Source organism: Xenopus laevis, chromosome 9_10L (assembly GCF_017654675.1).
Source record: "Xenopus laevis strain J_2021 chromosome 9_10L, Xenopus_laevis_v10.1, whole genome shotgun sequence".
Lineage (NCBI taxonomy): Eukaryota > Metazoa > Chordata > Amphibia > Anura > Pipidae > Xenopus > Xenopus laevis.
Genome location: NC_054387.1, coordinates 16,035,642 through 16,051,633, shown reverse-complemented (window position 1 = coordinate 16,051,633; position 15,992 = coordinate 16,035,642). Strand labels below are relative to the sequence as shown.

General features: G+C 38.7%; 1 protein-coding gene across 3 annotated transcripts in view; it reads left to right on the top strand.

Annotated features, from left to right (window-relative positions):
• Positions 1-15,992, top strand: part of cdh26.L (cadherin 26 L homeolog) — a 72,369-nt gene that overhangs the window by 2,672 nt on the left and 53,705 nt on the right. For all 3 annotated transcript variants that reach the window (XM_018234982.2, XM_018234984.2, XM_018234983.2), the window contains exon 2: positions 11,830-11,903. In XM_018234982.2, the coding sequence (XP_018090471.1) occupies positions 11,862-11,903 (42 nt within the window). In that variant the 5' untranslated portion in view covers positions 11,830-11,861. The remainder of the gene's footprint in view (positions 1-11,829; positions 11,904-15,992) is intronic.

Below are 15,992 nucleotides of genomic sequence, written 5' to 3'. Positions count from 1 at the left end.
TTGGAACTGTTTTATTTTTACAGAGAAAAGGGAAATCATTATTAAAAATTCAGATTATTTGGATAAAATAGAGACAGCCTTCAGAGAAAAGGGAAATCAAAATGTATTATATAGATGAAATGGAGTCTATGGGAGACAACCTTTCTCTAATTCAGAGCTTTCTGGATAACGGGTTGTGTTTCCAGATAATGGATCCCATACTTGTACTGGCTATTTAAAATATTGCATATCATTTCTATATCAAGCTTCCAACATGGACAGCACAGGGTGCTTTTAAAAAAGTAGAAAACAGTCTTGAGTATTTAAGTGGAATTTATAATGAATATTTCAGCAATATTTAACTTTTTGATGTACTGTAATTGTTGCCTAATATATGGTTAAATCATTTCACCTTGCACATGGGCTACTGAATTGACCCTTATATGTCCTCCGGCCTTTGTATCCTTGCTGCAGGTATCTGAATAGAGTTAAACAACACTAATGCTATCTTTGTTATAACCCAGAGTTTACTCGTATGTGCTATTTCTGCTTCTCCGAGACTCAAAGTAAGGATAAGGGCAATAAAATTGTAACATCAGGTGAAGTTTCCAAAGTGCAAAGGTGCCTCTTATGCCTTCAAACCTTCAAGCCTTTGTAGACCCTTTATCCAGAAAGTTGCGAATTACGGAAGGCTGCCCATTTTATCCAAATAATCCAAATTCTTTATGGGACCTGTTTTCCAGAATGCTCTGGACCTGGGGTTTTCCAGATAGCGGATCTTTCCATAATTTGGATCTTCATACCTTAAGTCTTCTAGAAAATCATGTAAACATTAAATAAACCCAATAGGCTGGTTTTCCTTCTGGTAAGGATTAATTATATCTTAGTTGGGATCAAATACAAGCTACTGTTTTATTATTACAGAGAAAAAGGAGATCATTTTCATTTGATTATAATGGTGTCTATGGGAGATGGCATTTCCATAATTCGGAGCTCTCTGCATAATGGTTTCCGGATAACGGATCCCATACATGTACTTGATCCAAATGAAGATCTAATTCAGATCTAAATAATCCTTATTGGAAGCAAAACCAGCCTATTGGGTTTATTTGATTTTTAAATGATTTTCTATTAGACTTAAGGTATGACAATGAGCAGCAGCCCAGTGGGCCCTGGACACCCCATTCCAACACTAAGCAAGGCCCTGTAGTTATTACCTGTCGAGGGCAGGCATTAAAGGGGTTGTTCACCTTGATATTAACTTTGAGTATTATTTAGATTGTAATATTTTGCAATTGGTTTTCATTTTTTATTATTTGTGGTTTTCGAGTTATTTGGCTTTTTATTCAGCAGCTCTCCAGTTTGCATTTTCAGCAATCCGTTAGCTAGGGTCCAAATTACCCTAGCAACCATGCTTTGATTTGAATAAGAGACTGAAATATCTATGAGAGGGCCTGAATAGAAACATGAGTAATGAAATGTAGCAATAACATAAGGGGCTGATTTATCAAGGGTCGAATTTTGAAGTAATGGGAGTTTTTTTGAACTTCCATAACTTTGAAATTCGAATAAAAAAAGACTAACTGAAATTTATTTAAAAAATCTAGTTTTTTTTAGGGTGAATAGGCTGTATTCGATCTTTGGTCAACACCAATTGACTCAAAATAGGTTCCAGGAGGTCCCCCATAGGCTAAAACAGCAATTCGGCAGGTTTTAGATGGCGAATGGTCAAAGTCAAATTTTCAAAGAGACAATACATGATAAATTTCGATATTCTAATTTTCGAATTTTTTTCAAATTGAATTTGGACTATTCCCTAGTCGAAGTACACAAAAACAGTTCGAAATTCAAATTTTTTTACTTTCAATTTTCAAATAATTCAAAATCTCTTAAAAGTAAAAATGAAGGTAAATTGAAAAGTCGCTTATAACTATAACATACTAAAAGTAAACTTAAAGGTGAACCACCTATTTAAAGCAGTCTCACTTAGCAGGAGCATCAAATAGTTGCTGTGAATGTGTAATCTATGTACAGCCACTGGGAGTCACATTGGGCTTTATAAATAAAGACTAATAATAAGAACAATCTACCAACAGGGTCAGACTGGCCAATTGAAAAGTTGCTTATAGTTAGCCATTCTATAACATATTAAAAGTTAACATAAAGACAGCAGCTTGTGAATATAAACTATAGTAGCGATTCTGAAGCATACAGATCCATTTTACTAGTACAGGGCAACAGTACATTATATTGTCATTTCTTAATTTTTTTTGCTTTTACTGTTACTTTAAAGGCTAACCACCCCTTAAAATACAGGGCGGACCTTTGCCGGACAGTGCTGTGCTCTGCATCTTGTTCAGTGCCCTGAACATAAGGTTTTGGTACATAAGCAATTTGCACAAAGGAGCCCTTTAATAACATCAGCCTGGACTTAGTTATAATCCCAGTTTATATGATTAAGGGAGTTGCTCCCGAAACGCGTCAGGTGATGTCGGTGTGTGACCTGTTGTAATAAACCACCTTTTTCTTTTTAACCGGAGTGCTGCCTTTCCATTCTTTTGCATAATCCCAGTTTAGCCACAATTTAAATTGGCCATAGACGTAACAAATAACGATCTTTCCTGGAAAATAGCTGAATCAATAGATATACAGGAGGAAACATTAGAATTCTACCTGTATCTGACATTTTAGCAAAACAGTGGGCGATGTTCGGGTGCCTTTAAAGGCACTTGATCAAAATTTTATAACCAGCCCAATCGACAAGCCGACCAATATCCAAGTCTTCAGCTGATATCGATCGGCTTGTCTCCCACCATACATGCACAGAATTTTGCACGAAAATTTGTTGTGTACGATAATACAGTATATGTGCGTATATGGCGACCGTTACTTGCACCAAGCAATCAGGCACAAATGCCGCAATGAATGCTCCACGATGGAAATGGTGCCACAGAAATCCTGTGGAAATTATCTATTGCAACTTGTGAGCAATTTGCCAACATGGAGGCTAAAAGGCATCCAAAGAAGTGCATTGTGAACCAATAGCAATGACCACATCTTAGCATACATCTGAAACTATGCTGGAATTCGTGGAAAAATGCTTCATTGTGGGAAAGAAAAATGATTTACTTCTGAAGATAATTCTTTCAAGAGTTTGCTTCTGCTGCATGACTGAGAATTAGACTCAGAGAAGAAGCAATTCATACAAAGTGTTGACAGATATTGGAATAACAAAGATAAAAGGCCGCTGGTGTATAATCAGAAGCTTGGTGGGTGCGCACAGCTACTTCTTTCTATTCAGTGGCGTAACTAGATGTTACTGGGCCCCACAGCAAATTCATTTTATGGCCCCCAACATAACCACATGTTGCCCTTTTTTACCAATATATATTGAAATTGCTCATTAATTAGGGCCTCATGGGGCCCCTATACCTCCTGGGCCCCCTGCTTCCTCTGTAGTTACGCCCCTGTTTCTATTGTCATGGCTGTGTGAAAAGGAAGTTAAATGTGTATAACAAGGAGTAGCTGTATGTCCCCAGCAGTGTGCATAGAATACCTCTGACTCTGGGATATTCAGGCTGTGATAGTTTAAAGGGATACTGTCATGGGGAAAAAAAAATCTTTTCAAAATGAATCAGTTAATAGTGCTGCTCCAGCAGAATTCTGCACTGAAATCCATTTCTCAAAAGAACAAACAGATTTTTTAATATTCAAATCTGACATGGGGCTAGACATATTGTCATTTTCCCAGCTGCCCCAAGTCATTTGACTTGTGCTCTGATAAACTTCAATCACTCTTTACTGCTGTACTGCAAGTTGGAGTGATATCCCCCCCCTCCCTTTCCCCCCCCAGCAGCCAAACAAAAGAACAATGGGAAGGTAACCAGATAGCAGCTCCCTAACACAAGATAACAGCTGCCTGGTAGATCTAAGAACAACACTCAATAGTAAAAACCCATGTCCCATTGAGACACATTCAGTTACATTGAGAAGGAAAAACAGCAGCCTGCCAGAAAGCATTTCTCTACTAAAGTGCAGGCACAAGTCACATGACATGGGGCAGCTGGGAAATTGACAAAATGTCTAGCCCCATGTCAGATTTCAAAATTGAATATAAAACAATCTGTTTATTCTTTTGAGAAATGGATTTGCAGAATTCTGCTGGAGCAGCACTATTAACTAATTCATTTTGAAAAAAATGCTTTTTCCCATGACAGGATCCCTTTAACTACAACTTACTACAATGCCCAAGAGCCCTTGGCTCAGTGATCAGCTGAAGTTGAAAAACTCATTTGTCTCAGAATGGAGATCGCATTGAAATAGTTGGTAACGTCCCATAGCCATTATACAATTTCAATAATTTGGCATATATTTCTGATATATGTAAAAAAGTTTTTTTACGCATTTTGTCAGTGAGAGCAAATTTATTAAAATGTTGGTTGAAAAGTCTAGTGGAATCCCTTCTATTGACTCGAGTGATCAGATTATCCTTATCCGTTTAAATTAGAAACAGAGAAGCCTATAGATAAGGTCGAGGTATGGGACCTGTTATCCAGAATGCTCGGGACCTGGGGTTTTCTGGATAATGGATTTTTATAACTTAAGTCTACTAGAAAATCATGTAAACTTGAAATAAACCCAATAGGCTGGTTTTGCTTCCAATAAGGGTCTTAGTTTGGATCAAATACAAGGTACTGTTTTATTCAGGGGCGTTACTACATAGGAAGCAGACCCTGCGGCTTCAGGGGCCCAAGAGGTTTAGGGGCCCCATGAGGCCCTAATTATATACAATATCAATAAATAGAGTTAAAACAGATCAACCTCTAGACATTTTGGGGGCCTGAAAAATAATTTGCTGTGGGGCCTAGTAATATCTAGTTAAGTCACTGTTTTTTTTTTAATTACAGAGAAAAGGGGAATCATTTTTAAAAATGACATGACGGCCTTACAGTAAATCGTAACTTTCTGGATAACTGGTTTCCGGATAATGGATTCCATACCTATACTATCATTAGTAAGCAACAGGAATGTGTGTTTGAGACTGCAGCATGGGTGAGGATATTTCTGTATTATAAAGGGACTAGTTCAGTATTCTAAGTAGCGACCAATTGTGCCTAGTTTTGTATTGTATGAGAAATCAATGGGATTTGTCCTGTATTCTAAATGGAGACCAATGAGCCCAGTTCTGTAATCGAGGTAAAGACCAATGAGCCAAGTTCTGTATTCGAAGCAGAGACCAATGAGCCCAGTTCTGTATTCGAAGTAGAGACCAATGAGCCCAGTTCTGTATTCTAAATAGAGACCAATGAGCCCTGTTCTGTATTCTAAGTAGAGACCAATGAGCCCTGTTCTGTATTCTAAGTAGAGACCAATGAGCCCAGTTCTGTATTCTAAGTAGAGACCAATGAGACAAATTTTGTATTTGAAGCAGAGACCAATGAGCGCCTTTGTGTATTCTAAATAGAGACCAATGAGCCCAGTTCTGTATTCTAAATAGAGACCAATGAGCCCAATTCTGTATTCTAAGTAGAGACCAATGAGCCCAGTTTTGTATTATAAGTAGAGATCAATGAACCCAGTTCTGTATTATAAGTAGAGATCAATGAACCCAGTTCTGTATTCTAGGTAGAGACCAATGAGCCCAATTCTGTATTCTAAGTAGAGACCAATGAGCCCAGCTCTGTATGTTTGAATGTGTGTTTGAGACTGCAGCATGGGTGAGGATGTTTCTGTATTATAAAGGGACTAGTTCAGTATTCTAAGTAGCGACCAATTGGGCCTAGTTTTGTATTGTATGAGCAATCAATGGGATTTGTCCTGTATTCTAAATGGAGACCAATGAGCCCAGTTCTGTAATCGAAGTAGAGACCAATGAGCCAAGTACTGTATTCGAAGCAGAGACCAATGAGCCAAGTTCTGTATTCGAAGTAGAGACCAATAAGCCCAATTCTGTATTCTTAGTAGAGACCGATGAGCCCAGTTCTGTAGTCTAATGAGAGACCAATGAGCCCAGTTCTCTATTCTAAGTAGAGACCAAATTTCTTATAAAATTCAGAGAACCATGACAGTTGTTACAGGTATGGGATACGTTATCCACAAAGCTCTGAATAACAGGCTCCCATGGACTCCATTTTATCAACTTTCAAAAAAGTATTTCCTTATTCTCTGTAATAATAAATCAGTTGCTTGTACTTGATCCCAACTAAGATATAATTAATCCTTTTTGGAAGCCAAACCAGCCTATTGGGTTTATTTCATGTTTACATGATTTTATAGTAAGGTCCAGATTACTGAAACATCCGTTATCTGGAAAACCCCCAGGTCCCAAGCATTCTGCATAACAGGTCCAATACCTGTCCAAAACTGATTCTGAATGCAAGAAATCTACATTACCCTACTGAATGAAGAATAACAAGTGTTGGCATCTGGTGGGTTATTTATTAAACCTCAGGTTTATCTGGTCAGGCTTTTTGGGGCAAAACTTGAATTTTTCAAGTTTTGAGTTTTTCTAGATTTATTATACCCCGATGCTGCAAAAAGCCAGAATAAATACGCCATCTCAGTCCTGTTGAGGTACTGTATAAGTCAATGGGAAAGGCACCTATCCCAATTTGAAGTTATCGTGGTCTGCGCTGGATTTAGCCCGAATCCGTTTTTAGTGCAAAAACTCCAAAAAAAAAATTTTTTAGTTTTTTTGGGAGAAAAGCCTGAAAATATCGGACAATTCTGGTTTCCGCTTGATTTTTTCAAGTATTTTACCGATCCAATTAAATTTATTTTAGTAAATAAACCCTATACTCTATAGTGTACCAATTAAAGTGTGCATTACACAAGAGTTGCCTAAGATTCCAGCAGGGCAGTGCAAGGTATTACCTCTGTGAATAGGAATGATGTGCATACCTTCTAACTTTATAGCCTGCTCCAACTTACTGCGTAAGGATTCAAATGTATTTAGAGAAATGGACAGTGATTCCCCTTTGTTTTCGTATGTGTCTATTGTTTTTGTACTTAATAGCCCTAGAGGGAAGGATTCTTGCTGTCCCTGTTCTAAACCTGAAATATTTATACAGCCGTCTTAAACTCCTGCAGCAAGGTTAAGTGTCAATTAATTACTACATGTTCAGCGCCTTAGGTTACTCCATTGTATTCTGTAAGTTGTAATGAAATGCAGTAATGTGTACAGTAAGGGAAGAGTGGGTAATGTGATGGGCTTCGGTAAGGACAAAAGAACTACAGCATGCATGGGTGCACTTAATTCATTAACATTCAGGTGATGCCACCCCCCTTGTAACCAGAGGTTGTTGCACATGCATTTTAAAGGGGTTGTTCACCTTTAAATTAACTTTTAGTGTCATGTAGAGAGTGATATACTGAGACAATCTGCGATTGGTTTTCATTATTTATTATTTGTGGTTTTTGCATTATTTAGCTTTTTATTCAGCTGCACTCCAGTTTGCAATTTAGCAATCTGGTTGCTAGGGTCCCAATTACCATAGCAATCATGCACTGATTTGAATAAGAGACTGGAATATGAATAGGAGAGGGCCTGAATAGAAAGATGAGTAATAAAAAGTTGCAATAACAATATATTTGGCAAATAATGAAAAAACTGTAAAACATAAATAATGAATACCAATTGAAAAGTTGAATTGGCCATTCTATAACATACCGTATATACCCGAGTATAAGCCTAGTTTTTCAGCATCCAAAATGTGCTGAAAAAGTCTACCTCGGCTTATACTCGGGTTAGCGGTACCTGACCCCAGTAGCTGAGATTGCAGTCACTTTTAATCATTCCTATACCAACAGTACATTTGGGGAGAGACTGCAATATCCCACAATGCCCTCTGTTGGTTATATGAAAGAATAACAGTGCGCCCTCTGTTGGTTATATGAAAGAATAACAGTGACTGCAATATCACACAGCACCCTCTGTTGGTTATATGAAAGAATAACAGTGACTGCAATATCACACAGCGCCATCTGTTGGTTATATGAAAGAATAACAGTGACTGCAATATCACACAGCGCCATCTGTTGGTTGTATGAAAGAATAACAGTGCGCCCTCTGTTGGTTATATTAAAGAATAACAGTGACTGCAATATCACACAGCACCCTCTGTTGGTTATATGAAAGAATAACAGTGACTGCAATATCACACAGCGCCATCTGTTGGTTATATGAAAGAATAACAGTGACTGCAATATCACACAGTGCCCTCTGTTGGTTATATGAAAGAATAACAATGACTGCAATATCGCACAGCGCCCTCTGTTGGTTATATGAAAGAATAACAATGACTGCAATATCACACAGTGCCCTCTGTTGGTTATATGAAAGAATAACAGTGACTGCAATATCACACAGCGCCCTCTGTTGGTTATACGAAAGATTAACAGTGATGGCAATATCAAACAGCACCCTCTGCACATGGTAGTGGGACAGTGGGACAATGCACACAGTAATCCGTTTGGCAATTCTCTGTCACCATCAACTTTGCAAAGAAGTCCGGTTGATCGCTGGGGGGTCGCTTTGGTGGAATGTGCGCTGCTGGGAGACAGGGCTGTAGTTGTGTCTAGGCTTATACTAGAGTCAATAAGTTTTCCCAGTTTTCGTAGGTAAAATTAGGTACCTCGGCTTATACTCGGGTCGGCTTATACTCGAGTATATACGGTACTAAAAGTTATCTTAAAGATGAACCACCTATTTAAATCAGCAATGTTGTAAATGTAAACGGGCCCCTACCCTGTTAGATTATTGCTCTGAACTTGCTGTGAGTCTCTGCTATAAAACAATCCAGTACAGGTATGGGACTTGTTATCCAGAATGCTCGGGACTTGGGTTTTCAGATCTTATCGCAATTTGGATCGTCATACAGTACCTTAAGTCTACTAGAAAATAATTTATACATTAAAGGGATGTCATGATTTTTATGGTGTCGTTTTTACTTCTAAATTACACTGTTCACACTGCAAATAATTCACTCTACAATATACATTTTTTTGGCTGGTCATGTGCTTTCAGAAAGAGTCAGCACTGGATGGAACTGCTTTCTGGCAGGTTGTTATTTTTCCTACTCAATGTAACTGAATGTGTCGCAGTGGGACCTGGATTTTATATCTACCAGGCAGCTGTTATCTTGGGTTAGGGAGCTGTTATCTGGTTAACTTTCCATTGTTCTGTTGTTATGCTGCTGGGGGGAGTAAAGTGCAGTAAAGAGTGATTGAAGTTTATCAGAGCACAAATCACATGACTCGGGGCAGCTAGGAAACTGACGATACGTCTAGCCCCATGTCAGATTTCAAAATTAAATATAAAAAGATCTGTTTGCTCTTTTGAGAAACTGATTTCAGTGCAGAATTCTGCTGGAGCAGCACTATTAACTGATTTTCCCCATGACAGTGTCCCTTTAATTAAACTCAATAGGCTGGTTTTGCTTCCAGTACTGCTTTTTGGATAATTTCGTTAAAATTGAGCCTTTCCATAATACAGAGCTTTCTGTATAATGGGTACCTTGAATGCCGGGGGCCCAGAACAATTGTCCTTCTGCCCTCTCCTGTATAGTAAAGTACTGTGTAGTTATTCTTATACAGTATTTGTTTTATTTTTTTAAAAAAACTGGTTTTCTTTGTGTTCAGTGTGTTTTGTTTATATGTCTGTCTGTTTTGTTGCTGGAGTTGGAAATTGCTTGGGTTACAAAACGCCCAAAATCATTCCACGCATTCTCTCTGAGCCGAAGTCGCTAATAACAAAGGACAACACATGTGGGGAAAGTAGACAATAAAATTACCTAGAATGTTATTTCTGTCGGGGTTTGAAAATATTTGGGGAAAATGCAGAAGGGGTGTCTCAGGGCATTTTGCTGACCTGTTGTCTGCAAGACTGAAATGGATGATAATCTACATAGCGCTGCAGAATATGTTGATGCTGTATAAATCAAATATCATTAGAATAACGTTAGGTCTGAAATGGAACACTTAAGGTTTGGGATTCACTGAATGTACTATTTTAGAATTTGAGTGAATCTCTGGATCTTTTCAAACTTTTAACTCTAGTTTAACTGCTAGTTGATCCAGAAGAAGACAAATTTGAAGCCTCGCCACTTTGCCTGAGAGGGGGAAAATAATCCTTCCTTACTCCAAGATGGCAATATAATTTACAGCAGAGGGTACATTATTCCTTATAATACACGAGTGATGCTCAGAGTTCCCTGTATAACTCAGCCTGCAGTACATAGTTATATATGTTATCAGTAGGTATGGTACACAGCATGTGTAGACATACATTTAATGCAGAGAATAATAATGTATACCAAAATACCATCTAGGCATTGTCCCTTGATCATTTATCCTTGCTTAAGTGACCCTTGTACTCCTTCCCCTAGCTTATTGCAATCCCACCTCAAACATTTATTTTCCTAAGGAGCAGCAGTGCTGGTAAAGAAGGAGGAATACAAGAGGATATATAACTATCAATATATTAAGGACATTGAATCATTTTGTGCCTTAAGCTAATAAAAATGCCTTACCGTTTAAACAAAACAGGGATTGTTTGTCCATATATTGCAATATATTTAAGCTGGCCAACCACGTCAAAGTCTTCCCTGGTATGGCCAGTCCTAAACTCAACTTTCATCTGATTCATTAAGAATTCTGTTGCTTCATTATACATTTTACATATACACAAGGACTAAGTTTTACCCTCAGCTTACTTGCTGCTTTCAAAGTAAAACTTCCAAACTTGTTTGCCCTTTTATTAGCCACCAGTGGGATCACCTGACTATATATGGGAATGGTGGGAGCTACAACATGGAGCTGGCCACTGCTCCTGTATAAACAAGGAGAAAGTTAACAAACAAGGGAAAGTTGTGCTCACCACTAATTTTTAAAAACATTAAACGGGGTGCAATGAGGTTGTGTCCACAAAATTCACATAGACAAATAGGTCCTCTGCACTCAACCCATTATCAATTTATTAAGGACATTTTACTTGAGTGCTGGAACTGGCCACACCGCGGATGACTTTGACATAGTTGGCCAGCTTAAATACATTGCAATATATGGACAAACAATCCCTGTTTTGTTTAAAGGGCAAGGCATTTTTAGTAGCTTAAGACAAAAAATGTCTCAATTAGTGATGTTTGGGCTGGGCCGATACCCATGTGACCCGCAGGTTTAACCCTGGTTGGGTGGGTTCGGGCCGACCTCACTCCCGGGGCGACCTTACACTGTCGGCTTCCGGTTTTATAGATGAGCGCCTGCTCGCCCCACCCCTTTTGTGATGCCATCAGTGGGACGGGCTGTGCAGGTCTATAACAGGAAGGGGAAGTAGGACATGGGCAGGCAGGGATGGAGGGAGGTCGGCTACGGGTTGGGTGCGGGTCGGACCCACACATCACTTGTCTCAATGTCCGAAATATTTTGATAATGGGTTGAGTGAAGAGGATCTCTTATATTTGTCTATGTGAATTTTGTGGTCACAACCTCATTGCACCCCCGCTTAATGTTTTTAAAAATTAGTGGTGAGCACAACTTTCCCTTGTTTGTTAAAGAAGGAGAAATGGCAGCAAAATGGGAGAGATGGAGTTAAAGTACAGTTTGACTGATAAAGATGTCACACACTGTCAGATAAATATGTATTTATGTAGCTTGTTGAAAATCAGGTGTACACAACCATGGGGATGAGCTATTTTGACTGGAGGGGATTCAGTATAGGCCGACCGAGGGATTTACGTGGGTGGGACATAGGGAGGGTGTAGGAGCAGGTTGGACTGGTCTACACATGAAAGTGGAACAAACTGCAGACAGAAATTGGCAGACTGCAGGCAGTAACTTCTTCCTCTCTTACAGAATTGGTCCTTGGTATCCTTGTCTGCATCAACATGAGGCTTCTCTGTCTGCTACCTCTCCTGCTTCTGCTTTTGGTAAGTAATAAAGCCTATTTATACCAATGATATCTGTCGCTGTACAACAGGGATCTACTTGAACTATTTTTCAAAATTTGCCACAGTCAGGGCTTTTGGTGCAAAGATGTCATGTTTGGTGCTGGACTATGGAGTGATGGGTATACTATATAATGTATCTTTTATCCTACAACCTTCCATAATACATCTGCCGTTTTGCAGGGCTCACGGCAATTGGACCCATTGCACCTTTAAAGATGTTTTATAGTACACAGATAAGTAGATCAATGTGCAGGGTCTGTTTATTCTTCCCAATCTTTCAGGAATGGGCACTTTTACTGAAAGTTTTTTCAGAGAGAAGCGGTCAAAACAAACTCATTCAGGCTGCAAACGTTTCCGATTATGAGTATGAAGAATACATGTCATTACTAAGGCAATAGATGATACATTGCTACTGATATATACTTAAAATCTAGAGGAGCACCAGATCCAACATCATATATATCAGTTTGTACCGGTATGGGATCTGTTATCCGGAAATCTGTTATCCAGAAAGCTCTGAATTATGGAAAGGCCAACTTCCATAGACTCCATTTTATCCAAATTTTTAAAAATGATTTCGTTATTGTGATAATAAAACGGTAGCCTGTATTTGATCTTATTGGAAGCAAAACCAGCCTATTGGTTTTCTTTAATGTTAACATATTTTTTTAGTAGATTAAAGGCATGAACATCCAAATTACAGAAAGATCCTTTATCCGGAAAGCCCCAGGTCCCGCGCATTCTGGATAACAGGTCCCATACCTGTATTAGAAGACAAGCTTTATGGCAGAATATGACATAAATATAATTTATAGTATCCAGCTGTCACACCTTCATTCTCCTTCTTCGTCTCTAAGTATTTTAGGTTGCTGGAGATTAAATTATTTGTATTAAACATATTGCATGTTATCGCCTGTCAGACACAAGGTGGCATGCTGATTTAAGAGAAAGATCTTTGTGCGAATGAAAAACCTCAGGGAAGGATTATGGAAATAACCAACCGCTGAATTTTCTGCAAATAGAAATCTCCTCTCTTTTCTCCCTTTGTTAGATAAGGCTCCATCCATGCAGATAAGGGGTATCAGTAACTCTGGGGGGCATGACAAGGGCTAACGATTTACAGAACTTTTCTAAAAAGGCTGTGCTTCTAAAACATACAGTAAATCAAGATTGCACAAATATGGATGGCTCACGCTGATGGATAACTATTATCCCTATTATTATTAACATGTATTTATATCGAGCCAACATATTTTGCAGCCCTAGGTATCAATTTGTGGGGAGGAGGATTGACTTTCAGAACAAAAGGTCAAAACCTACAGCAGCTGTAGGGATATCCTTCTGCTTGCCCTCTACCTTGATTTTTCAGATCTTTTATTATGGTCTATATCGGCTGATAGGGTAGGGTTTGTACATATTTTTACAGCAGAACTAAAGCTTAACTAAAGAAGTAGCTAGAAAAGTAGTGAAATCATGTTTTGGGTTTCTGTACCAGCCCAAGGCAATCACAGCCCTTTAGCAGTAAAGATCTGTGTCTACAAAGTTGCCCCAGTAGCTCCCCATCTTCTTTTCTGCTGATTCACTGCACATGCTCTGTGCTGTCAGTTACTGAGCTTAGATGCCAACACACATTATGCTGTGTATATATAGAATATAAATGTTACAATATAAGGCTGATTAGTAATTAATAGAGATAATTATTACAAGGCAGCACAGAAAGCAGTGCAATTAGCATCAGAATTTAATAATTAGCCCTGTAGCATCAGCTTATATTACAGACAAACTTCATTTTCTGCTTGATAAACTGCAAAGACCCCTAAGCTTTGCTTCTCAAAAGTTATCAGAACCCACTGAGCATGTGAGTGTCACAGACACTTTCCAAGATGGTGAGTGACCCCCGGTGACAAGTTTGAAATCCTGGATCATTGCTGCTATTGACAAGCTGAAACTTTAGGCTGGTGCAATAAGTTTAGTATATAAAATATGCCATTTTTAGCCATATTAATTTTTAGGGTTTAGTTGTCCTTTAACGGAAAAAGGTTGATTTGTTGTAATTTATTTATTGTATTCAAACCATGTTCGAATAAATTGCAGAACTTTACAGCAGTCGCTGTACAAATGCTTTTCAAATGCCGAACCTGTTAGAGTGTTATGTCCATGGCCCATGGAGAGAATTTTCCTTGAATGGGAATTCTGAGAATTGCCAGTACTTCTACTGTTTCCTTTTTAAATGAATGGGTGGTTTGTGCGCTTCTCTGCCAGCTTAAATATTCCCCATGTTCCATTTCTTTATGATTTCATCTGTTCCCATAAGCTGGTGGTCTAGAGCCCCATAGCTGCACCTTTGCCTACTTCTGAAAATATAATTTATTACTTTTTTCTTTCTGAATGTTCTTCGTACAAGAGAATACCCATGCTGGAGTCATTTTATGATATCTTTCTATACAGGCTATCCCTTCTTAATTGTGCTTATTCCAGGAAAATGTCTATTCTTCCTTAGTTTATGGTAGCTCTTTCTATAGACTATGAGCAAACTTGGTGTAGATTTGAATGGCGTACCTGTATATCTGGGAATAGAGAATACAAAATGCCCTGCCTATAAACCTTAACAACATACAGTAAAAAGATTTTATTAGTCTACCCTATTTATAGCACGAGGCTAGTGGCACAACAGCCATTTTCTCAAGAAGTGAAAAGACATCCAAGACCAAACATGTCAACTGCTATTGCCTTGGATGTGTCTGGACTGGGAGTGAAAATAGGCCTTGGCATTCCAAGTGCAAAGAAGCCTAAACAGTCCCCCATCAGCCCGCTAAATAGTGACTGTGGCTTTTTACAGCAGTCCCTCTGGCATTTGCCAGAACCCAAAGATTGCCAGTCCGGACCTGCTGGCACTCGTGTCTTGTGCGGGTATAGTTTGACCCAAAAATGAACAAGTTTGGGCTGAAAGATGCCTGTACAGTGATAGAAGACTGACTTTCAATTCAATGGACAAGTAGTTAAACTAATTAGGCATCAAACAGAGGGCAAGGGATCATTGATGTAATTGTGCACTAAATTGTTTTTTGCCTAGGAACATATAGATGTGTAATAATTTGGTCCCCCAGAACCCCTTTGCACAGAAGCAGCATCTACACAACCATAAATAACCTTATAAAATGTAACATATATCATTATAGAAATATTGTTCTTTGATGGTTTTCATGATTATATGAATATGTTGTGTTTCTTTTTCTGTAAATATTTCTTTTTTTATCATGGGGATATTATTTTGTGCATGTTTTGCCTGGCTATCACTTGGCACAAACCTGACTTATAATTGGTCAGCCACCCACCCAAAGAGTCCTATAACGCTACACGTCTGTTGGCTTGTGCCATGGAAACCATTATGGCTGCAATCTGAGTTTTATCATCCCAATACATGCCTGTCCAGTTTTTTGGAAGATAATTTGGACTATGGACTTCCTGTAGAAGGCTGGACAGTGACCCTTACATAAGATAATGTAGACATCTGTCAGCTGGTTATATACAGTATATATGCCCTTTTCCTGTATAAGCAGCTTGATCCTTTAATAACTTTAAAGGAAAATTACCCCAAGACTTTACAGATGTGAGTACAATCATCAGAATATGATTTCTAATCAGCAGGGCTGTATTGAGGTCCAATGCTTCCCTTGGCACCAGAACTCAGCCCATTACCATATCTTGCAGAAGAGCCAGCTCCCTCAGTTACACCCCTAGATTTAGCTGCATGTATTTGGGGGGGGGGATTGTTTTTTGCCCTTTATTATTTACCGTATAGGAACATGAGGACCACCCCTCTAAAGCTGTTACCCTAGGCAGGGGTCCTTGGGTGCCTATATGGTAAATATGACCCTGCTGATTAGACATGGCCCTGCTGATCAGATCATTTATGTCTCTGTAATCTAATATTTTGTGCCTTCCATATTCATGATGCTGTTGTGTTGACCCATAGACCCAAATTCTATATGTATAAAAAATGTAATTATTAACTTTTCCTTAAAGGTCTGTCACCTTTGTCAGTGGCCAGAGTCTAAGGGTAAGGGC